We start from the raw sequence: 26,642 nt of genomic DNA, 5'->3' as shown, positions 1-26,642 counted from the left end.
ACTTTTGAGGTGAATTAGGAATAGGAAATACATGAAGTTGGAGAGGATCACTTATGCAGAAGAATATAAATACTTTAGTCTTTTAAACTACAAGTACTGTTGAAGTTTCCATTCTCAGGATTGTTGATTTTTGTTTACAGAACTCCTTGCATTTTTACCTTCTGCCTGTTTTGGGAGTGTTACCTTGCTACTGTTCCTAAAATTTTGGATGACCTCTTCAAGCCTTGTTTATGTAGGGGAAAGACTGTAATGTTCTTCTGATGCTGCAGCTCAGTTGTTGGTGGTTTAGCATGTCTGAAGTGTCAGGCAACACCCTTAAAGACTGGAAAGAGCTGTTCTTCTTTTAACTATTTTATTTTATTTAGATTTCTAGTTGGGGATGTCAATGGTACTGATGAAAGAAGGGCATTCCAGCTCTATGTACATCTGTTGACCTAAACTCGTGTAATGTGTGGATACTGTGATATTGCCTTTATGTTGAATTAAACAGAACTGACAGTTTATAAAAGTATGGTGCCTTTTTTCTTGCTGCAGGCAGATCCACGGTTTGTATGGAACGGACATCTTCTCAGAGAATTTGCTGCTCAACCAGAGGTAAACATTTTGTAATAATTATATTAATAGAGGACAAATATACTTTAAGTATAGAACAGATTCCTTTGATTCTGCCTCATATTTCAGACAGCCAGGCTGTGCATCTTCTAGTTCAGCAGGGTGACAGCCTTCTGCTTTTAATTCCAACTGCGTGTCAACGTCCTCAGTAGTACCTATAGTAAAGCTGACTCTGGAAATGTCTGCATTTGAAGATACTGTGCTGAGACCATGCTCATATAAACCAAAGGGGAAGTTACACTGCACAGCATATGCTTCTCAAGCTTTTTGAAATTTAGCTACTTATTTAGGTATAGGCAAGGTTCAGCTCATCACTTTTTTCCTAAGACTGGCTAGTATCTTTCTCCATGAGTGCAACTTAAGCTCCATTTGCCTAGTGAATAGGTCATAAAGATGATAATTAAGAGTAAGACTGACAGTTTAGATTGAATTTATTTCAAATGAAGACTAGCACAGTGTAACCTTTGAATTTATTTAGTCCAGCAAATACAAATGCATGACCATGGGCCACAACTGTAGTGTCTCAATGGCCAGACTGATCTAAGCTACTTCCTACTAGAGATTTGAGATGTATGTTAAACTTCTCGAATTGTCTTCACTACAGTAACATTTTCTCTATCAGTACTTCTCATTTATTGAAGTGAATGACGCACAGCTTCTATTTCTGTCTCGGTAACCTGTGGAGATGTGCTCTTACATTAGACAGCGCTGTTCCAAAAGGCTGGATTGTGCAGTGCTTCTGGAATGTGAGATATGAATTAGCAAAGGGCTGTTGTGCATATTCCGGAGGCATATGACTGGGTACATGATTTGGATGGTGTTAAGCAAACAAAGCTTGGGAAATGAGAGAGAAGCTGTGGTGGGAAAAGCAAAGAACGCCAAGTGTGACTGGTTGGTTGAAAACAGATGTAGGAGGCAAAACACAGAAGCTGAAAAGGGAGAACTGATATGTGAGGGGAAGTGTGACCTAATGTTGACTACAGGTGGTTTGCTATAGTAACAGGTTTAGGTAATAAGATGTGATAATTCTGACTTCTAGTACTGGAAATTGTTTGGTGGTTTTGGGTGTTTTATTTTTTTTTGAGAGAGGCCAGGTTATTCAAGAGTGATAGGATGGGGAAAACTCTGGAACAAGCATTTCAAGTATTAATCACATAAAGGTATTCCTTACTGAAACCCTGTGGTGTTTACTACTGTCTCTGCTTACATGCTGCTGTGGAGGTACAGCAAATACAATATTGAAGGGTTTTCAGTGTGTACTGCTTTGTCTGGTTTGTTTGCAGAAGAGTAAATACCATGTGTAGGAGGGCAAAGCAGCTTTTTATTTTGTCAAGGTCACATAATTAGGATTACACTGTCACTTCTTCCCTGCTGCTAATAAGGATTGTGTGTTGCTGTTTTCTCTGAACTTATTTATTGGAAAGAATTACTGTACTCTAAACAAAAAGTAAAGGACATAAGTATATAAAACTTTCAAAAAAACCCCAAAAAACCTCCTAGGCAAAGCATAGTCACTTATCTCTTTTGACTGCTAATGTTTCATATTTCTAACATGTATTGTGTGTTTCAGATCCATAGGTTTGCTATGCCTGTGATGCACGGATGTATCCTTTTATTTTGTAAAGCTCGGTGCTGAACATGGTATTTTACCAGCAAGTGGTTGCTGATGAGGCTGCTCTATGTCTACATTGGCAACTGTAGCATAGAACACAATGTCAGAATCATGTTGTGGTTTGTTCAGATGTGAGCATGACATGTTGATAGCCCACTCGTATGTTAACTCAAATATTCTGCTTTTAAGGCTTACTGTATTTACTTTTACAGCATGATTTGTGTAAATGTCTTTCAATGGGATTGAAAGTTAAGATTAATATGGCAAATGCTCTCACATCAACCTGGGCACTTTTTATCTTGCTATAAAGATACTTTCACTGAGCATTTACTCTGGATTTAAAATAAGGTGGAACAGTTTTGACTTCAGAGTGCTTATAGATGTTCCTGAATAAAAGGATAATGAGTTCTGCTGAAGGCTTGTGGAACGTTCCTCCTAGCCAGCTGCTTTTCCTGTTCCATGCTTTGGGTAACATCCTTTTAAGCAAAGCAGTCATGAGTTTAATTTTGAGAAGGGGTATATGCTGTGAGTAAGCCTAATGCTTGCTGGGAGCACCGTTCCTCATGCAGTGAGTGATCAACAGTGAGTCCCAGGTGCCCCGGGACTGGCAGTGTGAAAAGGACTGGTGAGACTGGACAGAGCAGCTCATGCCACATTCTCTTGAGTTCCTCCATCACAAAGGTCCCCCAGGTGTGTGCAAGGAAAAGCTTCCAGACTGGATCGGTTGTTCTGGTATGGTTGTTAGCAGCTGGCAGATCTCCAGTGCTTCTTTCCTGTGACTTCATTTAATGGAAAATGCTGTGGGAGTAGTTGGAGAGGCAAGGAAAGACAGCAAAAGGGAACTGCCAGAACAAGCCAATCCTTATCCTGCAGGTCCTGGGTGTGGAAGAGTCTAGGTGGATTGCAATTAGCAATTGGCAGACTGAAATTAAGACCTTCTTTTGTCCTATTTTCACTGTATAAATAATTAGTGTAAGTGATGTATGTTTTGCTATAATTCTAATGCTAACCAAACACCTTAGAGAACCCAGGAATTTTTTTAGAAATGGGTATTTAGTGATGAAATTGCTAGGAAGAGACCTAAGCAGAACTGTTTACAGCACTGCTGGCAGTTATTTCAGTAAAATATTTTTTTTTTCCCCTCAGTATAAACCTAAATATTCAACTATCTGGACTGGGGTTCTGGTCTTGCAGTGATGAGAAATAATGGACTGACTTGGGTCATAGAGATTTTGATCATCTAAAGCCTAAATTATCTTTAATGTTTCCCTTGCTGCTCCAAAAAAAGCCCTTCTAAAGAACAACAAATTGCCTCTTCAATTTTTTTTTTGGTGTGGAAAGCAGCCAATAGCCAGTTGCTGTTTAAGTTATGACAGAGATTGCAGACAAAAAATGAGCTGACTATAGCTAGGCAGCTGATTTTAGAGGTAACCTTTTTTTGCAGGGAACTCTTGGCTGTGTAAGTGTTGGATTAAGGGTGTGGGACCTGGCAGTAATTTTCCAGGAAGGCAGACAAATAGGTGTTTTTCACGGTCTAATTTACGAATTGTGAGAGCATTCTGGATTATGTAGGGCAAATTTGTATTATACTTTTTTAATTTTTAAGAAACAGTATTGACACAAATGCACACATAAATCAAGGTGTTCCGTGTATGTAGTCGGTGTGCTCTTTAACATAGCTTAGGTATTTATGTGTGACACAGCTGCTTTATGTCATATTTGAGTAATAAATGCAGAATCACTGTAAAATGTGCTATTTTAAAAAAGAAAATACATCTTGTTTACCAACCTTAAGACAAAGCATCTAGATTTAACCTGGCGAGAGGGGTCAAGGACAACAGGAAGAGGTTCTTCAAATACATGGCAGATAAAACTAACACCAGAGGCAATGTAGGCCCACTGATGAGCGGGGTGGGTGCCCTGGTGACGGAAGATACAGAGAAGGCAGAGTTACTGAATGCCTTCTTTGTCTCTGTCTACTCTGCTGGAGGCTGTCCTGAGGAGCCCCGTACCCCTGAGGCCCCAGAGGAAGGCAGGGCAATGGAGGAGTCTGCCTCAGTTGATGAGGACTGGGTTAGGGAGCAATTAAGCAATCTGGACATCCATAAATCCATGGGTCCAGATGGGATGCACCCGCGGGTGCTGAGGGAGCTGGCTGAAGTCATTGCTGGACCGCTCTCCATCATCTTTGCCAAGTCTTGGGAAACGGGAGAGGTGCCTGAGGACTGGAGGAAAGCAAATGTCACTCCGGTCTTCAAAAAGGGCAAGAAGGAGGACCCGGGCAACTATAGACCGGTCAGCCTCACCTCCATCCCTGGGAAAGTGATGGAACACCTTATCCTTGGTGCCATCTTAAGACATATCAAGGATAAGAGGGTCATCAGGGACAGTCAACATGGCTTCACCAAGGGGAAGTCGTGTTTGACCAACCTCATAGCCTTTTATGAAGACGTAACAAGGTGGATTGACGATGGCAGAGCAGTGGATGTGGTCTACCTTGACTTCAGCAAAGCATTTGACACCGTCTCCCATAGCATCCTCACGGCAAAACTGAGGAAGTGTGGACTGGATGATCGGGTAGTGAGGTGGACTGCAAACTGGCTGAAGGAGAGAAGCCAGAGAGTTGTGATCAATGGGGCGGAGTCTGGTTGGAGGCCTGTATCTAGTGGAGTGCCTCAAGGGTCAGTTCTGGGACCAATACTGTTCAATATATTCATCAATGACTTGGATGAGGGAATTGAGTGTACTATCAGCAAGTTTGCTGATGACACCAAGCTGGGAGGAGTGGCTGACACGCCAGAAGGCTGTGCTGCCATCCAGCGAGATCTGGACAGGCTAGAGAGTTGGGCGGGGAAAAATTTAATGAAATATAACAAGGGGAAATGTAGAGTCTTGCATCTGAGCAGGAACAACCCCAGGTTCCAGTACAGGTTGGGGAATGACCTATTAGAGAGCAGTGTAGGGGAAAGAGACCTGGGGGTCCTGGTGGACAGCAGGATGACCATGAGCCAGCACTGTGCCCTTGTGGCCAAGAAGGCCAATGGCATCCTGGGGTGTATTAGAAGGGGTGTGGTTAGTAGGTCCAGAGAGGTTCTCCTTCCCCTCTACTCTGCCCTGGTGAGACCTCATCTGGAATATTGTGTCCAGTTCTGGGCCTCTCAGTTCAAGAAGGACAGGGAACTGCTGGAAGGAGTCCAGCGCAGGGCCACAAAGATGATTAAGGGAGTGGAGCATCTCCCTTATGAGGAAAGGCTGAGGGAGCTGGGTCTCTTTAGCTTGGAGAAGAGGAGACTGAGGGGTGACCTCATTAATGTTTATAAATATATAAAGGGTGGGTGTCACGAGGATGGAGCTAGGCTCTTCTCGGTGACAACCAACAGTAAGACAAGGGGTAATGGGTTCAAGCTGGAACACAAGAGGTTCCACTTAAATGTGAGAAGAAACTTCTTCTCAGTGAGGGTGACAGAACACTGGAACAGGCTGCCCAGGGGGGTTGTGGATTCTCCTTCTCTGGAGACATTCAAAACCCGCCTGGATGCCTTCCTGTGTAACCTCACCTAAGTTTTCCTGCTCTGGCAGGGGGATTGGACTAGATGATCTTTTGAGGTCCCTTCCAATCCCTAACATTCTGTGATTCTGTGATTCTGTGATTTCTCTGCACTATGCTAATACTGCGTGTTAAAAAATTGACAGTTTTGATCTTTTTTGCTTCCTTTAAAGGTGTAGGTTTCCGTTTTTAGAGGCAAAGGATGAAAGCGTGTGAATCTATCTGGAGAAATTATTCACAACTAATGCTGGTCTCTACTAGACTTGGTAGTCTACTGTAGTCCAAACAAAGGCAATTATAAGCAGCACAGAACAAGACTCTCAAACTGAAACTAGTTGTCAATGTCCCCTGTTTGTTGATTAGTCCCATATCATGGTTTATCTGTGACTTTGGGTATCCAGCCTGAGCAGGAAAGCCCTCTTACATTAGAAGATCCCACTGGAGACTTGGTGTGTGTTCATTTTTTTTTTTCTCGACATGAATTTGAAGGGCAGTCTAACTTACTGCACGTTTTGGCATCTGTGGACGTGATGCATGTTGTGCTTACAAGTGCAAGGTATAACAGCCCAAGATATTCACTCTTGAAAGCCTAGAAAAAAAGTTTTGGAGTGGTATTTTGTTAAAAGCAATAGGAGCAAGAAACTGTTGAGATAGTTTAATACAATTATGGATTAGATGGTTGTAGCACTGCATAGAACTTCAGAAGTCAGCCAATTTAATAATATACATAGGACCATAAGGCCAGATTAATCTTTGGAATCTTGTTTTCTCAAAATTGTAGCAGTTTTAATGTGCTTGGTGACAAGATCTATAGCCTGTCCTTTTGTGATGCACATGCTGATCTTAACATCAAGTTATTCTCTCAAGTTTAATGTTCAACTGTATTGGTATGAGAAGTGTTTGCAAGCTGCTTTGAATGTGGTTGCTTGGTTCCTTGATGTTTCCTACCTCTTGAGATATATAAAAATACTCTAATGAAACTTTGGAGGTTTTTCCTTAGTGTTACTCATTAGTTATCACAATGCATTCATGTTCTATTAATGGCAAGTGTTTTGACTGGCTGCTTGTTTCCAGAAGAAGCTGTTTCAGGGCTGGTGTACGCTACTATGTAAGAGGTAAAAGAGCAAGTTGATGTATTTTAAAATAATGCAAATTGCACCTATACATGTGACTTACCTTTAAGAGTAATTGCTGCATAGTGAGTTGAACAAAAAAAGGTGTATAATAGTTTGTCTGGAGGTCCTTGCTCCTAAGAAAATACTAGGAACCAGTATGATGAAGCATGTTCTGGTATTTATTAAAACTGACTCTTCTTTATTACTACTAGATATGACTGCAAGTGTTTTGTAGGAGTTTTTAACACTTTGCTATTTTTATTGCAGTTATATGCAAGTGTGTAATAGCCCTTTTGGCTTAGCAGTAAATTCAACTAAGAGCGTCATTACTTACTGCTGGTGAGGAAGCCCTGAATAGTTTTCTCTAATTGTTTCAAGTTAAAAAGTGAACAAGGAAATGGATTTAGATTACTTTCTCTGTTCTAAGTCCCAACAGACATGCTTTTGAAGAAATTGGCTGGTTTCTGTAGCATCATTGCTATCGAATTGTGAATATTTCGGTGTTGAAGCACTCATAATTTATTTTGTATTAAACTACTCAGTTTCTAGGATTATAAATATCAAAATGGGCTAAGCACAACTCTTCTTCTTCAGGTTAAATTTAGTACACATTATGTTAAACTTTTGCCAAAGGTGTGCTTAATTTACCATCTTCAGGCTGCTCTGTTATTTTCATGCTTTCTGTAGCACTTAAAAGGGGAGGGTTAGGAAGCCTTTTGCTGATACACTGTCACTGTTCTGCAGCCAGTCTGAGCTGGTTAACAAGGTCTGTCTTCTACATAGGTATTGATTCAGAAGGACATGCTGCTAACTTTGTTGAAACAGAACAAATTGTGCATTACAAGGGGAGCAAAGCATCATTTGTTCAGGTAAAGTCAGTATAAGGAACCGATCCCTGGCTTAAGATACATAGCTCTATTTCTGAATATAGATTATATGTAAGATGTACATATGCACAAATAAACAAACTAAACCGGTCTGCTTTATATTTAAATGGCAAGTGAGTTTGTAAGTTTTGGTTTTAAAACTATTTCATTCTTTTGCAGACTCGTGGATCAATTCCTTTTTTCTGGTCTCAAAGACCAAACCTCAAGTATAAACCAAAGCCACAGATCAGCAAGTCAGTAAATCATGTGAGTGTTTTTTTTGTCTTGGGGGTTTTAATATATTTCTGGGTTCATGTTTGTGTGATAGGGTACCAAACTGTAATCAGGAAAATAAAAATCAGCAATACTGGGTTGAGCTTTATGTTTAAAAAGTGGTAGCAGGAAGCTTTGTACTCAAGATAAGTTCAGAGCCTGAAAAAAAAAATCAAATACTGCAATGGGGGTAGCTTCTCTTTGGTTTGTGTTTGCAGCAGTTTTAGTAGCTGCAGAATACTTGTGTGTGGCTTGTTTAGTAAGGAAAGCTGAATGGACTAGGGGGATGAAAGTAGAAATGTATTAACGCACTAGAGAACATCAAACGCTTTTCTTAGTTATAAAACTACCTATGTGGTATCATCAAAAAAAGACGATCATAGAGATTTCTTGTAAATCACAGGTCTTAATAGCAGCATGCATCTATCAACACATCTCCTTTCTCTTCTAGATGGATGGCTTCCAAAGACATTTTGACTCGCAAATAATTAGCTATGGAAAACAAATGATTGTCAACTTGGTATGCTTTCACTTTTTCTTCCTGAAAAAGCTGTTCTTTTAAGCAGGCTTTTGAGTAATACTGTCTTTTTTTTGTTGTTGTCGTTCTTCCAGGTTAACCAAAAAGGTTCAGAGAAGCCTCTTGAGCAAACTTTTGCAAAAATGGTAAACAGCATGGCAAACGGAATGGTCAGGTACATGTGAAGTGAAATGATACGTTCTGTGTTAAAAGTTGAGCATTGCCTTTGAGCCCCACAGAGTGATTTGGTTCTTTGGGGACCTTTACTAACAGTCTGATTTGTTTGAGTTTTATTTTTATGAAATAGCTTGCCTATGACCAGTACCCTTACCTCACATTCTAAGCAGAAGTGAGGCTGTGAAGCAGAGGACAAAGAGAGGAGACAGAATAACAAAAGCAGCTCAGAGGCAATGGTAGTGCCAGTATTGGAGTAATAGTATGCTGTGAGAACGGTGGAAGTCATTTGCATTTTAGGAAAACAAAATCATGTGCTTTAGAACTAGCTTCTGGCAAAAGGGCTTGGTTACAGTGCTAACTCAGTAAGGGAGTGCTGAGTATGAGCAAACCAGTAGTACTGAGCTAAAGGAGGAAACAGTAAGGGGAACATGTAATTTAAATGGCTGGACTTCAGTGTAACAGTGGACCAAGAGAATAGAAAATGCACTTTAATCACAAGAGAAATTTAATCTCTGTGAGAGTCTTGAGTGCAGTACACAATTTTACAACCTGCCTGTGCTTGCTTTCACTGACTTCTAGAGGGTGGGCTAGTGTCCAGCTCTCACAGATATTTACCTCTATCTTTTCTTTGAAGTTGCTGTATAGTATTGTCACTCATATGTCACAGGATGAAATCCTACCTGTAAGCAAAAAGACATCTGGTTTTAATAAGGATTTACTTCTGTCTAACCGTGACTAAGGAATTGCAGAGTATAATCAAGACACCCTTATAAATCCTGACATACTTTGATTTTTTTTTTCCTTTTTCGCAAGCTTTTTTCTGCTTGGCTGATGCCCTGTTACTGCCTTCACCAGGGTAGCTGCAGATAGCACACCCTTCTGTGTGCTACTTTACTACCCTCAGGGGTGCATTTGTGTGTGTTATTGTTGTGTGGGTGTGGATTTTTCTTTTTATTTAAAAAGACTGCTTTCAAGGTGAGCTCTTTCCTCACACTCACACCTAGGCTGGTATTGATACCCTAGCTGTACAAAGCTTGTGGAAATCTATGCATCTTTGCTATAAAGTCCTGGAGAGGAAACAAAGATGAAAAACTCTTGTCAGGATGTGTTTTAGAGATGCTGCTTTTTCTGTATATGTTAAAGTGGTGTTTGTCAGCCTCATTTTCTTAATGCTGCCAAAATCCTTTTTCTTTGTTAATCAGTTTTGATGGTGTTTACCTGCCAGGCTATGACTTGAGTCTTTGGTTTATATTCACCATCGTTCTTCATGCGAATAGTCTCAAACTTTACAAATAATAACTTTTGGATTATGAATACTTGAGGGGAGGAATGTAATGCCCTGTAATTAACAGCAAATGTGTGTGTGTATATATATATGTGTGTATATATATAAAAAAATAAATGTTGACTTAGACACCACTCATCTAGAGCACTTCATACCAGAAATACATTGGCTGTTAAAATCTTGCTGCAAGTCAGTAGCTGTTTAATTTTCTTATGACAATAGGTTAGTTAGTTAACCAGAACCTGTCTCAGGTTTCTAGAGAGCTGTCAAGGGAATTACGCTGCATGCCAGCAAAGAATGTTGCGTTTCAGCACCTGTGTCTCTTTCAAAGTGAACTGGAGTTCCCAATGCAGTTGCTTGGAAGAGAGGAGGGCAAAAGCATCCTGCTGGAAAAAGAGAGATGAAATCAGATGCATATCCCCTCAGTAGTTTCTGGAGGAAAAATACTAGCCAAAATGTAGAATGAGTAACTTGGAACTGAATGTGTGCTCTCCCAGACTAGTGGCATCTTGTAAAGAAATGTAAATGCTGTCACCGTGCACACCAAGGGTGCAGCCTTTGGAAGATTACAGAGCACTGAAAAAATCCACAGATACTTGCTGGAAGCAATCTCTAAAGAAAAACAAATCCTCTGTCACTACCTGTTTTATAGGTCAGCCTTTCCCTGGGGGATTTTCTGAGACCTTCACTGCAGAACATATGTCATCTAAAAAGATGCTTCTCTCTCTGAACAGATATGTAGCATTTGACTTCCATAAAGAGTGCAGTCGGATGAGGTGGGATCGACTTCAGATTTTGATGGATCAACTAGCAGAACAGCAAGATGAGTTTAGGTAAGGCTCTGCAGTTCTCTTTACTTACGTACTGTTAAAATGAGACCACTTTCATATAGTTTCGATTGTCTTGAGGCACAGTAAAACCAGACCTGTAATCTTCTATGAAGAAGATGCATTCAAATGTATTGTTTCCATATCTCTGATCTCTTGCTGATACCGTGTGCAAGATTAGAGACCTGGTAGTGGGTAAGATGTAGAGCCCTTTTTATGTGCCAATAAAATGCTTCTGAGAATTGTAGCAACCCTGCTTTGTGACTCAAGAGCTGCCCTTGTACCTTTAGGCAAAAGGTTAGGCAAAGAAATGAGCATGCATACAACTGAAGCTGTGAAAAAAAGTCGTCTTATGTGATACTGTTCTTTCATCCAAGAGTAATTCCATGTGGTGTTGACAGTGAACTGTTCTGCTACATAGTGTCAGACACTTAGTGCTCCTTCCACAGGCACCTGCTCTGTTTTAAACTAACACGCATTGTTTGTGGCACCAAGCCTTGGCCCTGGCACTGTTTGTTAGCTCTTGCTAACGTATGTAACCCACAAGGAAACAAATTCTCATCTTTAGTCATACAAAAGTAAACTGAATGTCCAAATCAACTTAAATCTTTGTTTAGTCCCACAATTGTGTTGTTTTAAGCACTCTTTGATCTTTGCCACTTGTAGACATGTAGATTGTTAGGGAAACTTTACTTTGTTCTGCTTTTCTGATGGCTTCTTTCCTGTTCCTGAAGTCTTGTGCCTAAAGCACAGAAAGTAGATCAGCTAAAACATTACAAAACTGTCAGTAATATATTCAATCCTAGAAAAAAAACTGAGCTGCAGGCTAGAACAAGAGTCACATGAATTAAATCTCTTGCCTGGAATGAAGGCTGTGGGAATAGTATAAATTAGTTAGATGATTGTGAATATACTCTGCCCACTACCAAAAAAAAGCCTAAAAACCACCTGAAGAGTAGAAGAATAAATTGGCTTTGAGCACTTCAAATAAGGAGACATAAGCATGTAGATTGCCTATGCAGCAAGGATCATTTATTCTTAGAGTGAATACTGAATCACATAACTTGTTTACTGACACCTGCCATTGGAAGCTTTCAAAAGAACCAGGTTTCCTTGAAATGAAGAAAAAGTTAAAAAACAAAAGGCCATCTGTCTCTAAAACAAGATACAAAAATGAAGGCTTTTCCTTAGCATTAGGTTGGCTCTACCTTGTTTTCTTTCAAGTGTCTGTTACTTAAATAGGAACAGAAAAGTATGAGTTCTGATATTCTTGGAAAATAGTTGTGCAGCCTTGAGGGAGGTAAAGAACTCTATTTTCTGCATGTTAAATCCAGTTGTGAAAGGTCTGTGAGAAAGGAGAGCTGGCTTGCTAGGTTTGAGGGAGGAGGTGTTGGATTTGGTAGGGGTGTGTTTTTTGGTGTGGGTTTTCTTTTTTAGAGCAATTATAGAAGATGTGGCATTTAAAGTATCTTACCAGAAATGTCTACTCTTCAACTACACTAATTATCCTAATATCAGTTCTATGCAAAGCTTGGAGGGAGAAAGGAGGGAGTGAAGATTTCACAGGTGTTATTGTCTCTTTTCATCATACGATGTAAAACTCGGTTTAACAAAACTAGTTCTCAAAGAAGGACAAAACACAAGGCTGATCAAAGTAAACACATATGCGTCTAAGGCTCTAAATTTTAGTACCGCGTGACTCTTAAGACCATAATCTTAAAATGCTGTACAATAACACTGGCTCATGTGCCATTCAGAGTTCCTAATTACATAATGGGGTAACTTAATCTACAGAATATGATCTGTAAATCTTTAGGGAACTGGAAGTTTAATGCTGTGGCAGAAGGACAAGCGTAGTTCTGCCCCATTCACACATCCAACTGGTAACTTGGTCAGCATATTTGTTTTAGTGGTCCAGTTATCAGAATACTTGCATGCAAGTCAGTATTTAAAATCATCTGTTATCAGTTACTAGAAACACCCTGCTTAGCTGACTAAAAAGACTGAGGTAACAATTAGCATATGCACTTGCAAGAGAACATCTGCTTTCCCCAGATGTTCACATAATGGAGAAAAAGGTAAGTGACAGTAGCCAGTTTTCAGTAGTGGCCTTAAAGATTTTAATACCTTCCTGGAAGAAGTGTGCCTGACAGCTCACATGGCTTTTTATGCAGCGGTGAGTGGATTGAACCAGGTGACCAAGTATACACAGATCTGGTTATGTCTGCTGTTATGCTCTGCTATGGATACTGATATCTGGAACTGGAACCCTGTAATAACTGAAAAAAAATAAAATGTAAGTCACTGATTTTGCACCAGAAGCTGCTTTTCCCAGTGGCATAGAACTCAATGTTGTTGGTTAGCTGTCTAAATGCTGTGAGTAAATACTGCTCTGAGATGATTATTGTTCGTATATTGGTGCCATTTTTCAGCATGAGAGGGGAAGAATTTAGGGAGGCATCAATGTTCAAAGTTGTGGCCAAGTACTCCTTGTACCCTCAAGACAACTGTGTTTTGCTTGCTAGAATATTTACTTCTGAAAACATGTGGTTTATATGAACTATTATCTATAAATACTTAGGTAGATTGTATGTATTAGTTATTTTCTAGTTGATTCCGATGGTAAAATTGTGACGCAGCAGGAAGGGACATTCCGCAGTAACTGCATGGACTGCCTTGATCGGACGAATGTGATTCAGAGTTTGTTAGCACGCCGATCTCTTCAAGCTCAGCTTCAGGTAAATATTTTATTCTTGTTTAACTGGAAGCTGGAAGAGAAGAGCAGCTTTCTGTGTGGAACTGAAATGTAATTTTAACACTTCAATAAAAGCTAGTATACTTGAGTTACTGTACTACTTGAAATACAGTGGCTGGACTCTAGTTTAAGAAATAAAGCTTTTTCTGAAAGCAAATCCTGACTTTTCTAGCTGACTACTAGTGAGCCTCAATATGCTTTTTGTTGTAGAGGCTAGGCGTTCTGCATGTTGGACAGAGAATTGAAGAGCAAGCAGACTTTGAGAAAATCTACAAAAATGGTAGGTTGTTTATGGAGTTCAAACGATCACTCTTTTCCAAACGGTGTACATAACTTCCTTAATCGTTCTTATTGTTTTCCTGTTCACAGCATGGGCTGATAATGCTAATGCTTGTGCCAAACAATACGCTGGAACTGGTGCCTTAAAGACAGATTACACAAGGCAAGTCAGCATTTCTTGTAAAGACGTGAGTTTTTGGACATGTTTGGGGTTTTCTTTAAGTCTTCATATCTGAGTGGGTTATTAATTTGGGGCTTAGGCCATTAATGAGTTTTGCAATGGTTCAACTGGTAAAATATCAGACTAAACTTTACAGAAGAACACCATTATTCACCATGTTTATATGGAAGGAGAAAAGGTAATCTGGAAATAAAACCAAGAAAATGTGCCTTTTCAAGGAACATTTATATTGTGGGATGCAGGGAAGTGTAATTCACTTTCAAACTTTGTTACAAGTATGTGTGGTGATAATGCAGAGGCAGCACTAGATAAATGTATTTACATGCAGGTATTGATTAAACATAGTATGCATTTGAAGAATGAATGAACTGTAGATCTGAAATTATCTTCCTGAATTTATAAATACTTTAAATATTTTTTCAAAACTTCTTTTTGCAGAACTGGGAAGAGAACTCAGTGGGGCTTAATAATGGATGGCTGGAACTCACTAATACGTTATTACAAAAATAACTTTTCTGATGGATTTAGACAAGTAAGTTAGTCTTTTAACTGTGGGGGAATTGATTTGATAAACACTGCTGTCTATTTTAACTCTTGCTCTCCATTTCTCTTCCAGGATGCGATTGATCTTTTTCTTGGAAACTATTCAGTGGATGAAGTGGAACATGCAAGTCCTCTACATGTCAAGAAAGACTGGAAGTTCTTAGCTGTGAGTATGGAGACTTTATAAGGGAGAAACACACATAACCTTTTAGTCACTTGCTTCATACAACTAAGTAGACCTTGTCTATTTAGTAATGAAGCGCCCCATAATCTGGTTATGTTTCTATGATGCCTACTTATAGGACTAAACCCAGACTGTTCCCTTGACAGAAAATGGAGTGTCCTTGAGGTATTGAAAAAACTGCTGCTTGCTTTTTAAAAAAAATCTGCTACATCAAGTGGGAAGGGAGCAATTCTACTAGTTTCCTTTTGCAGAAGAGGCTTGCAAGACTGTAACACAACTTTTTTCTTCTTCCCCACTGTTTTGTGAAATGGGATTTGGGGTTTAACCTCTACTGGCTGGTGGGGTGTGTTTTCTCTTTTTTTAAAAACAAAACACAAACCTCAACCCCTCTTTCAGTAGATAGCTGTATTTTAGTTCTTAACCTAGTTATTGAACACACTCTCCAAAGTTTGGAACTATCCAAAATATTATTTATACCTGGCAGCAGGTGAATCAGGAATTAAAGCAACTTAATTTCAAACCAAGTAAATAGCTTTGTAGTACAGCCCGTCTTAAAGGAAATTAAGGAATATATGTGCTACTATATCAAGTGATTATTCTCTTTCTTTCCCCAGTTGCCTATTATTATGGTGGTTGCTTTCTCCATGTGCATTATTTGTTTGCTAATGGCTGGTAAGTCACTATTGAGTTTAATTTCACAAAATTAGCTTGGTTGTTTGTGGACTTTCTATAAAAGGTTACCTGAAACTATTCAGTATGAAATTGCTTCTCAGTCATACTTAAAGGTGTTTGAGCATAGCTCTGGAAATCAAGGGTTAGCACTGAGCCATTAATGTGGAAAAACCTGAGGTACTGTAGAAAACAATGTTAAGAACTTCTGTAGAACTCAAAGGGTGGTTAATTGCCCCCAATTTAGTTGCACCTGAGTAGACGTCTAGCTTTATTATAGGCTGGATGATTCCCCAGAAGGATACGTACTGAATTCTGGACAGAAACGCAGTTCAGAAAAGTCAGATATAGGCATAAGCCTATTTTGATGTATGTCCCCCTAACCTAAATCTGCCCTGGGAGTTGTGAAGGGTTTTGCTTTCTGGTTTTGCCTTGAATTTTCTAACATTAGTGCCAGTAGAGTTCTGTCTTCTGTAGGTGTCTGTTCAAATTGTTTGAACTGTGTTGCAAACACAGTGTTCCTAGGTAAGGAAATAGAAAAAGACCCCAATACCCATGAAGGACTTCTAATTTAATTTGGCAGTAGATCTGAGGGAGGGCTTGCAATATTTTGCTTTTGTACTAAAAAAAACCAAACCAAACAAAACAAACAACACTCAAAACACTCTGACTGGAGAAAATGAACTAAAATGTTTGTCTGACTTTTCAACAGGTGAGACATGGACTGAGACACTGGCCTATGTGCTTTTCTGGGGAAGTGCAAGCTTTGGAACTTTTGCTATCATCCTTTACAATGGCAAGGATTTTGTAGATGCACCCAAGCTGGTCCAGAAAGAGAAGATGGACTGAATTTGTGTGTGTGGAAAGCGGCTTGGTATTGAGGATTCCTCAAGCCACACTTGGAGTCTTTACTGACCTGCTTTCCACACCAAAAAGTGGTCTTTTTATCATTATTCCTTTGTGGGGTGGGGGGACAAGGGAGGGAAATAAAATAGTGTCCTTTGGTGGTAGTAGCTTTCAGCTGAGACCTGACTTGACAGTCTTAGTTGCAATGGTCTTTGGAATATTGCATTAGTGGGAGGGTTCCACTCTGAGGTAATGCAAAGAGGAAATCCAGCTTTTTGGTGTCTGGAATGTTTTAGGGCAGAAGTGGACTGCTTAAGCTCATAGTCCACCTGGGCTGTTTCAGCTGAATTTTTGGTCTCTGGCTTGACAGGAGAGAGCTCTGATGCTGTTCATGTGTCAAGAAACCCAGATGTTGAAGCATTAATAATGGAGCTTCTAATTGTGGTGTCTAAACAAATACAGCCTCATACCAATAAAAACTCTAGTTCCAGGACTTACAGCTGGATTATATTTGTTGTGATAAAGTCCACGTTGAATCCTTTGTGCATATTTGTGTGTGGATTCTTTTCACTAAATAGAAAAGATTTTTGAATCCTAATGCTCTTCTAAAATGAGCTTTTTTGTCCTGTTTTGTTTATCTAGGACTGATGCAATATTCTACTAATCATTGTTTGGGTGAAAGGACAGAGTAATTGGGTGTTCCTGAAGTTGCAAATGTCTTGCACTGTTTCAGTAGTATAGTCTCTAGATGATGATTCATCAGTTAGCAATTTAAAGTATAGAATTTTCTTAAGATGTAAATGAAATCAAAGAATGTAAAAATCCTTTGCAGTGTTTATTCAACCTTCCTTATGCTAAAGGTCCAAAGTATTCCATTACTTAAAGAATGAGTTACAACATAAAAGGTGAACTTCATATTGTTTTGCTAGTCAGCTGCTTCTGTTCTTATGTTTAAATAATTTATGAAAGAAGGAATAACAACCTGAGGAGAAAGCATTTAGTCTAAATTCCATGTTTGCACTTGGAAGCAGCAGCTTGCTTTTCATGCATGATACTGTAAAACACTCTTAAGGATGAAAAAGCTACATAATAATTTGTGCTGGTTAACAATAAATGTGTCTTTAAATTTAGTGCTTCCAAGCTGTATAAAAATAAGTACTCCTAACCAAGGACCAATTTTAAACTATTTTGTCACTTATTTTATATGGTTTGTTCAAAACCAGACATGGAACTTGCTTAAGGTGATGTGCATTGTTTAATATTTCCTGTAAGTACAGCTGTATATTCAGATTGCAATTATAAAAATTTAAATGGGGGGGAGAAACATGTAGAATACTAGGAGTAGCACAGTTTTCACTATTGAAGCTAGAACACAAAACACTGATACTCCAGTGTTTCCTTGTGTTATGACTGAAAATATGTACAGATTTTTGCAACTGTTAACTGTTTGTTTTAACCTTGAATGTTTCTGGAGGCCTCTCTGGGTTTTGTGTAAACATAACCTGTTTGTAAGCACCAGTACTTGCAAGTTATCTGTTTGCTTCTAGATGCTGTAATGGAAACACCAGTTGACAGTTAACTGGGAAATCCTATAACGTAAAGTTTTCAAAGGTGAACTCCATTATGGGCACAAAGTACAAGATCATAGACTCAGTATTTGAAAGTTATGGTTTTGATGGCTCCCTGGCAGATGGTTTGGTTGTCTTGCCATCTAGAACTAAATCTTTGCATCTTTGGTGAAGAATTTGCTGCAGCAAAGACCAAACTTGAATTGCTAATTTAAAAGGTTTGTAAGACAGAATAATGTTGGTTTTAGAAGTCAGAAGGCACCTGTATTTTCAGTGCTTTGCAAAGAGTCTGTATTTCTAAAATCACAAATGATGTACTCATAAATGACAATAAAATGTTCAACTTTTCTACATATAGAGTTTGTGGTGCATTTTGTGCTTTGGGGCAGACTCTTCCCAAATTGTTCCTTAGGAGCTATTTCTCACCAGAAGGATGCTTTGGTTTTGTCTCTGGTCACTGCATGTGAGGATCTTCGTGTGCTGTGCTTAAATACCAATGGTCTTGCACCGTGTCCTATGTAGGAGATGGCATTAGCATCACCTTCCAGTCTTCACTGCCACATCTGGATCTCACACTGGATTTCTCTGATGCTTAATCCTGAGTGTCGCCCCTGCTCTGTACTGACGGCTCTGGGGTTTCTGATGACTGCAGCAGCAGGTGCTCGGTGTGGAAACTCAAGTGTTCTCCTGTTCCCTCCATCACTGCAGGTACCCGTGTTTGTTTTATTCGATCGTTGTGTTGTGGCTGATTGCAAATTTAGACTCTGGAAAGGTACTTGTGCAGGTTCTGTTGTTTCGCTAATGAAATAACCCTTGTGTGTGTTCATGCATCTCACAGTGGTGGGGCATCACTGGCTTCTTAGATAAAATTATTACTAATAACACTTTGAATCCTCAAGCTGTAAATTCTCAAAATAAAGTCTTTAGATGTTGTATTCCTGTTTTGCTTGGATGTGTGGTGTGTTTTTTTTTTCTTCAAGCTGAGAGTGGATTTTAAATGACGCATTTTAAGCTGTGAAATCTTATGAGAAGCTTGGCCGCTCCGAATGATGCGCTGTCACGTTTGTGCATTAAGCTGCTGATCACGCACGTCCTTCCATCTACGGTTCTTCCCTCCTAAACTCGGCTTTTCCCCCTTAAACCGAGTTTGCCCCTCGGGCGGGGCGGGCGCTGCACCGCGCATGCGCTGCCCCTGGGCCGGCGGGACGTGCTGGCACCGCCCCTTCCGCCCCGCGCGCGGCGGCGCTTCCGCCCATTCATCGCTGTCGAAGGCGGCCGCTTCCTGGCGCCAGAGGCGGCGCGGCCTGCTCGGTGGAGGCCTCCGCACCGCCCGCGCCTCGGGGCCTGCCCGCCTCGGGCCTCTCCTCTCCCTGCGGGGCGGCCGCCGCTCCCTGCCGAAGGCCGCCCGGCCGCAGCGCCAGCCTCCCGCCGCCATGAAGCTCGTCAGGTGAGCGGATGGCGGCGGATTGCCCGGCGCGGGGCCGCCGCGGCGGCGCGGGGATCCGCGCGCTCAACGGCGGCCCCCCGCGCTAACGGCCGCCTCGCGGGCCCCCTCCCCCAGCCCGGGCCCGTGGGGCGGGCGGCGGCTCGCGCACCTCCGGGCGCTGCGGGCGGCGGGCCCGCCGGGCCGAGCCGACACCGCTGTCCGGCGGCGGGGCCTGCGCTCCCGGCCCGCTGCCTCGGCCTGCGGCCCGGCAGGGCCGTGCGACAGGCGGGCTCCTGCAGCGGGGCCTGCGCGCGTTCCGCAGTAAAAACACCCTTTTGGAGGGAGAAGAAGCCCAGATCTGGTTAGAATTACCTCCCTGAAGTATCAGCAAGCTTTAAAACGTTTCCTTTCCCGTGCGATAATGACCGTTTCGCCTGGAAGTTAAGATGCCGGGTTCAGCAGTGTCGGTCAAGCGTCCCAGCTCCCGGTGGTTCGGTGGGATGTGGGGTTTGCTCGGGGTTTGTGTGCCTTGCCCTCGTGTAGTGCTTTATTAAACGTCTTCAGCAGGATCCGTGACCTCTGGGGACGCTGTGTTTGGAGGCTCAGGATGCGTGGATACTGCGTGCATATTGGTTTTTTGTAACAGAATGTTAAGCGTTTAAGGCTTTATGTGGAAGTGAACACACTTTTTTTTTTTTTTAAACTTCTAGGTTTCTAATGAAGCTGAGCCATGAGACTGTGACCATTGAACTGAAGAATGGGACACAGGTGCATGGAACTATCACAGGTATGGCGGGATGGAAGGCAATGGCAAAGTATCACCCCTTTTCTGCGAACAGTTGGCAGCCGTGGTTTGGGCTGAGCTCTTTTGTCTTGTACTCCCTCTTGTGGGGACCTTCATTGTAAGACGCAGGAGATGTTATTTTTAATTCACGTCTTTACGTGCAAGCTTAAGGTGTCTTTGTTGCGGAGGTTGCTGCGAGGCAGTAAATTTGCTGTAGTCCTGGGAGCCTCTGCGCCTGACTGCAGGCTTTGCTTACAAACAGGCTGGGGGTGAAGGAGGTAAACTTTTCCAAACTGTTGGCAAAGCTGGTGTGAGCATGGTATTCTCTTCGAAGTTTAGCAGCATGGTAGTGCTGGGGAGTTAGTTTTAGTATCGTATCAAACTTGTAGTGGATATAGAGCTAAATTTTTGTAAGATGTTTCAGTAGATCTGACTTCTATTTGTGAAATTGTAATAAGCTGTAGCCACGTGAAAATGTTACAGCTGAATCACCAGAAGAGGGGTAGTTTTTAAATGATAGTACAGATAAATGGCAAATGTTAGGTGTTGATATGGTCTTAAATCAGTTAAACTTTGTGTATAGGCAGTTTAATTTAAAAATTAATTATTTCTTCTGAGCTTGTTTTAGTTCTGGTTAAGGTGAACCTCTGTGGTGATGCATCACTGCATATGCTTGCATTGATTTCATGAAACTGATTTGGAAACAGATGGCTTGATGGGGATACAGGGCAAAAAGGAATCCTGGTGTCAAGAATCTGGTCCCCTGCTGTTGCCAAAGATCTGTCATGTAATATAAGTTTGTGGGTGTGATTGTCTGGCAGGTGCTGTGTTGTATCACCGAACCGATAGTTGCAGGAAAAGCCTCGATGGTTGCTTATATCATTCTCATATGTATTGAAAAATGTGCAGAATATTTTGTTTGCATTAACAGTATTAGTGGGGGATATTATTCTGAGAACATTTGTGTTGGCATTACTTTAGAGACCTTCAGGTATGTAGGTGGGGCACATCGTATTTAATGAGACAAACTCTTACAGTTAAGTTGATGAAAGTGCTTGATCTCTTTTCCTCACTCACCCCAGGCTACTTTTAAAAGCTGTTGAAAAAAAATAAACTTCAAACACGGCAGAGTTGTATTCCAGATGATTGCTTATTAAGTGCTTTTTTGGCCACTAGCAATCTACTGAGATTTGGCAGTTAAAAGCAGGCGTTATTTTGCAGCCAGATCCATCAGCTTTGATTAGACCTGAATGCACCACCCTGGTATCTGATTGCAGCATGCTCTGTTGAACCCAGTTAGGTAGGAAGCAAACAAACTGCTTGTCTTTCGGCCTCGGTGCTTTTGCAGGCTTCATTGTTAAGCAAAGTCTTGTTCATTTTCTGCTAAGAATCTGTAAAAAACTTTGCGTGCAAACTGTATTTCTAAAATTACAATCTTCCCTTTACACTGGTGCATGAACTGTGTTCATAATTGCTGTGTTGTTTGCACACTCTCCTCTTCTTCCAGTTGTGTCAGTGGGACAGAGCAGCCGTGCTGAAGGGGCAGGTTTCATGTAATGCAGACATTACACAAACCAATGGGGTGGCTCAGGTGGCGTACAGGTGTCAGAGAGCCGTGTAAAATCTAGAAGGGGAGAGGACAGAAAAATATATGGAATGCGCACAGCACAATGGGTTCTTCTGGTTCAGGCCTGCTACTCACCTATGTTATTTACCTTGGTAAGACATTTGACATTTGTCTTTCCATGTGTATGAAACAAGACAATAATTATTTTTACCAGGAAGGGTTGTTTGTACAGAAGTTTGAACACATATAACATTTTGCTCATGTGCCTTGTCACTGAATTAGGAGGCGTTTGCAAACTACCATTTCTGTCTTTTGCCTAAGTTTTTGATCTGAAAAATTTACTCTCATTTTGATCTTCATAGTTTGAGATCAATTCCCATGCAAGACTTGTGATATACAAAAAAACCCTAATATAGAGCACTTTTTAATGCTTTTCAGGGCTATTATTCAACACAACTCTCATTTAACTGAGACTTTTCTGGTTTTGGATTATGCTTAGCCCCGTGTAGAGGGCACAGTACTGACTGCATACAATTCTTAAATGCTGACTGTTCATGGAGTTTGTAACCACATTGATTTTTCCTTGCACTAGTGTATTTTACATACTTTATAGAAGATATCACACTAGTATTAGATGTATTTTATCAGAAAATAAATGCTTCTTTGACAGCTGGACTTTTTATAAGGCTTACAGAAAGAGGAAACGGTCTGGTTATTTTTACCCTTCAAAGGTTTGTTTTGCTTCTTTTTAAAAAAAGTCAAAAGAGTAGAATTAGACTTCTGTAATGAGCAGCAGTTTATTTGTTATTCAAGGGAATTGTTTTAACCGTTTACAAAATTGCTAGGGCTCTTGCTAAGACCTAGATAAAGGCCTCTAGCAATGAGGTGTTGAAGGCAGCAATCAATAAATTAGCTTAATTTAAGAGAGAAAAAGACATGTAGTTTCCTTCAGGTAGAGGCTTAATTAAGGAATAGCAGAAGCAGGAGGTGTTAATGAACAAGCTAAATCTCAAAGCACGTGCGTATTAAATATAGCCAACAAGGGACTGTTTTGTAGATGTTCATCCCAGAAATTAGACTTGTGTTGTTTCAGGAGTGGATGTCAGCATGAATACACATCTCAAAGCAGTGAAAATGACGCTGAAGAACAGAGAACCTGTACAGCTGGAGACGCTGAGTATTCGAGGGAATAACATCCGATACTTCATTCTGCCGGACAGTTTGCCTCTGGATACTTTGCTAGTGGATGTGGAACCAAAAGTCAAATCCAAGAAAAGAGAAGCAGGTTAGTTTGTGCTTTCCCAGTCTGTGTGTGTTCTGACTTTGTGTGCGTTTTAGTACTCTGAATCTGAAAACATCTGATTTGAGTGTCTTGGTATCCACGTTCGGCAGCTAGTTCTTGCATCTTTGAGGGTTTGATACTGAACTAGCTCAGTCTGCCCTGCCTACCTTCAAAGCATCTGTAGAGCTTTCTTTGATGTGAAACTATGTGTATGACTTTTCATACGTCTCTTTTTAAAAATGTAAGTGTTTTTTAAGCTTGAGTAAATCTTAACCTGTCACAGTCTCAGCATTGACACCGAAGAGATTTGCATTTCCTCTTCAAACGTCTGCTGTTTCCCCAATTTTTATGGGTAACTTCACATAACCTAATAAGAAAGCACAGGACAGCCTCTTGAACAGCGCTGAATGCTTCACTGACATCTCACTTGATTGTGGATAGAAACAATCTATCAGAGAACTGAATTTGAGAGACTTGAGAATCTGAGGGAGCCTAGGCTGCAGTGAGCAGCTCTCTAGCTTTGGCTCTCAGTAGTGTTTCACTCTGCACTCTTCCTGGTACTTTTTTCTTTTTCAAAAGGCTATTGAAGGAAAACCTTTTCCTTAGAAGCCTAACATTAAAGAGAGTAATTCTGTTTTAATCCACATTACTAAAGATTAATATCCAGTAAGCCCAAGAAAACCTGTAGATTGTCTTCAGGCAGTATATATTTTGCCCAATGGTTAATCTGTGTGTTTTAAAAATAATAAGTGAAAGCTAATTGTGCTCTAAAGTAATGTCATACCATTTCTGCTGTAATTAGTGTTTACATATTTGAATCAGCGTTCTTTGATCCATGTGTATGCTATGAATTGGTGTGCTTACCTTACTGAAATGCTGTAAGGAGCCCTCAGGTCTGTGCATCACAAAGTGCAAGTCTCAGGGCTGCTGTCTTTATAGAGAACAAGGATAAAGCTCCTAAAAGCCTTTTGCTCCTCTCACATCCTTTAAAAATAATCTGGCCACATGGAGAAGTTGGAGTATGGCTGGACTACTTTTTTTTCTGAACCTCACGGTGTGATGTGAACAAGAACATTGCTATTTTTTTTTTACCTCTGAAGACAGAAAAGGAGCTGTGATAGCACTGTTTACCTCAGTTTAATACTCCTTGCACCTTCACTGTGCTGAAGCACTCGCAGATCACAGCTGTGTTGTGATGCACTTGGTATTACTCTGTAAATGCCCTTGGGCTTCAGAAGCTTGTAGCACATGTTCTGTCCTTGGCAAGTGACACTGTTGGTGGAAGGCAGGATGCTGGCTGAGCGACGTACCTGGCACCTGGGCCTTGGGTCTGAGTGTGCAGGCACTGTGTGAATGCGGCTCTATTGATGCACATAGATGCTGTAACCATTGACTCGGGTGTTGATGCTTCCGTGTGTTTTACGAAGAATCAGTCTGTTACCAGCAAAACAAGTGATGCCTTGTTTCTCACAGATTTGGCCTATACCTCCTCTTGTTCTGTCCTTACTGCATTTCTGACCTACATATTGTCAGATGGAACAGAACAATTTTTACAGCCTGCTTCTTGAATATAGATGCTACTGTGTGTCTCTTTCCCAGCCACCCACTTCCACAGAATTTTAAGTTTCTTGGAATCTTTTTGAGCCTTACAATGACAAACTTGTTTGAAATTACCAGTAGTTTAAAAAATTTGTAGGGTGGCATTGCAACCTGATGGGACAGGTCACATTTCTTTAGGATAAAGGCGTAAAATGACGTGTTGTCACCATATGGATCATACGACCTCCAGCAGTTGCTTGCAGCCTGAATTATTCTGTGATTCTGTCTTCCCTTCACCATTAAATAGTAGTATTTAAAAGTAGGAGCACACAGCCAAGACCTTGGCCTGGCAATCATGTCTGAAATTGTCAGAAGCATCATTGAGAACAGTAGGAGCTGTTTGGTGGTGGGATCCTTTCAAAATGCTGCACTTTCACATGGTGCTTGAGAAGGGCTGAGCTTAGGAATCTCACAGCATGTTAAAACTCACATTTCCTTTTAGCAGAGTGCTTAAAAAAATGCGAGCTGTGGCAAAAAAAAGATATATTTTCCACTGTAATGAGTGGTAACAAAATATTCTTGTCTTGTATATGCTTTTTCTGATGCCTGAAAAACTAGATTTTTATCTAAAAAAGGAGGAATCATAGTTCTCTGTCAGACTTACAGCATTTGGAAACAGCCATCTGTGCCACTATATCCCCTTGTGTTCTGCAGTGAAACCAAAGCCAGACACTAGTCTGTGGAAGTTGTATACTGAAAAACCCAATACAAAAGATGAAAATATTGTCTGAAAGTTACTGAGCATTAACAGGCCTAGTATCTGACTTACTGCTTCCCTGTGATTAGACATTGTGTTGTTTATACTAGATACAGCATGTTTTAATGAAAATCAAAGTATTCTTGGGTCTCACTTGATTTATCATTTTTGTTTCATCTGCTAAGTTGCTGGAAGAGGCCGTGGCAGAGGCCGTGGGAGAGGCCGAGGTCGTGGAAGAGGAAGAGGGGGCCCAAGACGATAACTTCTCACCACGCAACTGCTACCAAATTCTGGGCAATTCCGGATATTTTTTTGTACAGGTCTTGTTTATGGTATCCATTTTTAATAAACTGAAATGTGAAGAACTCGTCTTTCCTTTGTTAGTGAAGCCTGGGGAGGGAGACTGGAGGCTGTTACAGACTAAGCTTTTCTTGGTGGGGGTGTTGTCATTGTCAAGGTATCACCCACTCTGCAAGCTGTACAATTACCTCTTGCTTTTTGCCCCAGAGTGAGAGATTTGTGTTAGTGTGTTTTAACAATGTTCATTTGGAGTGAATCCCTCTTTTGTAAGGCACTTGCCATCTTCTAATGGTTAGGTAGTTAAGACACGATATTAAGAACCTGCATCCTGTGAGTGTGTCTCTAATGTTGTTCTGCAGAGTGACCTCTTTAAAGTTCGTAGATATAATTTTACTGTTTTCTATTACACAAAGCGTACAATTTAAACATGTTGCTTTCTTTATACACCGTTCACATAGGGAAATTAACCAGTTCTGTGGAACTCCTGGGTTGTTACATTAAAGTATACTTGGATATGAACTTTGTCAAAGCTAATTTCATGGCATACTTTTGTTTGGGTGGGGCTTGGAAAGTAGCTTTACCACCGACTTCTTGTAGTTGACTTAAAGTGCATCCCTAGAAAACACAAAGTACAGCACAGTGCACAATTACGTACCAGAACTGGGAGTTTATGTCTTCTGGAGATAAGAGAACTTTGCAGCTCATCTAGATATATATAAACTGCTTTGCTGGACACAAATATAAAAGCAGCAGTGTTGGCCTCATTTATCTTGAATACTTTCCTGCTGACTTTTCCCTTGTAGGAAAGGGATTATCACATTCATGTTTCAAGACTTCAGCTGTTTCATCTGTTGATGAAATACAGATGTCATTTCAAATAATGTGCATGGCTTTCTTGAATGGCAAGGCTATTTGCCAGTACTTTTGGAGCAGGAACGTGTTTAGTTGCTGACGTTTCCACATAGGCAGTGCTACAACAGAGTGGGAAAGAATCACCTAACGTGTGATGGGTTGAGATGCAGGTTAATTTTTGCTAGCTAGCGTTTTGTGAGCTGCACTTCTGTTTCTTCCCCTCTTACAGAGGCCATAGCAATCTTTTTACAGAAGAGCTTTTTTTTTTTTTCCCCAAAC

At 40.7% G+C, this 26,642-nt stretch overlaps 2 protein-coding genes across 2 annotated transcripts in view; both read left to right on the top strand.

Moving 5' to 3' along the window:
- SACM1L (SAC1 like phosphatidylinositide phosphatase) overlaps positions 1-18,207 on the top strand; it is a 35,486-nt gene extending 17,279 nt beyond the window's left edge. The window contains exons 6-20 of the mRNA XM_065628015.1: positions 535-594; positions 2,183-2,216; positions 6,785-6,886; positions 7,670-7,755; positions 7,933-8,019; positions 8,477-8,545; positions 8,638-8,717; positions 10,739-10,837; positions 13,431-13,569; positions 13,797-13,866; positions 13,956-14,028; positions 14,485-14,578; positions 14,663-14,755; positions 15,388-15,445; positions 16,155-18,207. Coding sequence (XP_065484087.1) covers positions 535-594; positions 2,183-2,216; positions 6,785-6,886; positions 7,670-7,755; positions 7,933-8,019; positions 8,477-8,545; positions 8,638-8,717; positions 10,739-10,837; positions 13,431-13,569; positions 13,797-13,866; positions 13,956-14,028; positions 14,485-14,578; positions 14,663-14,755; positions 15,388-15,445; positions 16,155-16,291 — 1,281 coding nt within the window. The 3' untranslated portion in view covers positions 16,292-18,207. The remainder of the gene's footprint in view (positions 1-534; positions 595-2,182; positions 2,217-6,784; positions 6,887-7,669; positions 7,756-7,932; positions 8,020-8,476; positions 8,546-8,637; positions 8,718-10,738; positions 10,838-13,430; positions 13,570-13,796; positions 13,867-13,955; positions 14,029-14,484; positions 14,579-14,662; positions 14,756-15,387; positions 15,446-16,154) is intronic.
- Positions 18,208-19,111: 904 nt separating this feature from the next.
- Positions 19,112-26,030, top strand: SNRPD1 (small nuclear ribonucleoprotein D1 polypeptide). The gene is made up of 4 exons (XM_065628137.1): positions 19,112-19,303; positions 19,993-20,069; positions 22,727-22,918; positions 25,397-26,030. The coding sequence occupies exons 1-4, from the start codon at positions 19,290-19,292 to the stop codon at positions 25,471-25,473; spliced, it is 360 nt and encodes a 119-aa protein (XP_065484209.1). The 5' UTR covers positions 19,112-19,289; the 3' UTR covers positions 25,474-26,030.
- Positions 26,031-26,642: the final 612 nt, after the last annotated feature.

Source organism: Caloenas nicobarica, chromosome 2, assembly GCF_036013445.1.
Source record: "Caloenas nicobarica isolate bCalNic1 chromosome 2, bCalNic1.hap1, whole genome shotgun sequence".
NCBI classification, from domain to species: Eukaryota; Metazoa; Chordata; class Aves; order Columbiformes; family Columbidae; genus Caloenas; species Caloenas nicobarica.
Note: the sequence above shows the minus strand (reverse complement) of the source record. Positions and strands in the feature narration are given on the sequence as shown.

Coding starts and splice junctions, on each gene's coding strand:
- SNRPD1 (XM_065628137.1), top strand. Junction 20,070..22,726: donor GGTGCATGGAACTATCACAG/GTATGGCGGGAT, acceptor GTGTTGTTTCAG/GAGTGGATGTCAGCATGAAT. Junction 22,919..25,396: donor ATCCAAGAAAAGAGAAGCAG/GTTAGTTTGTGC, acceptor TCATCTGCTAAG/TTGCTGGAAGAGGCCGTGGC.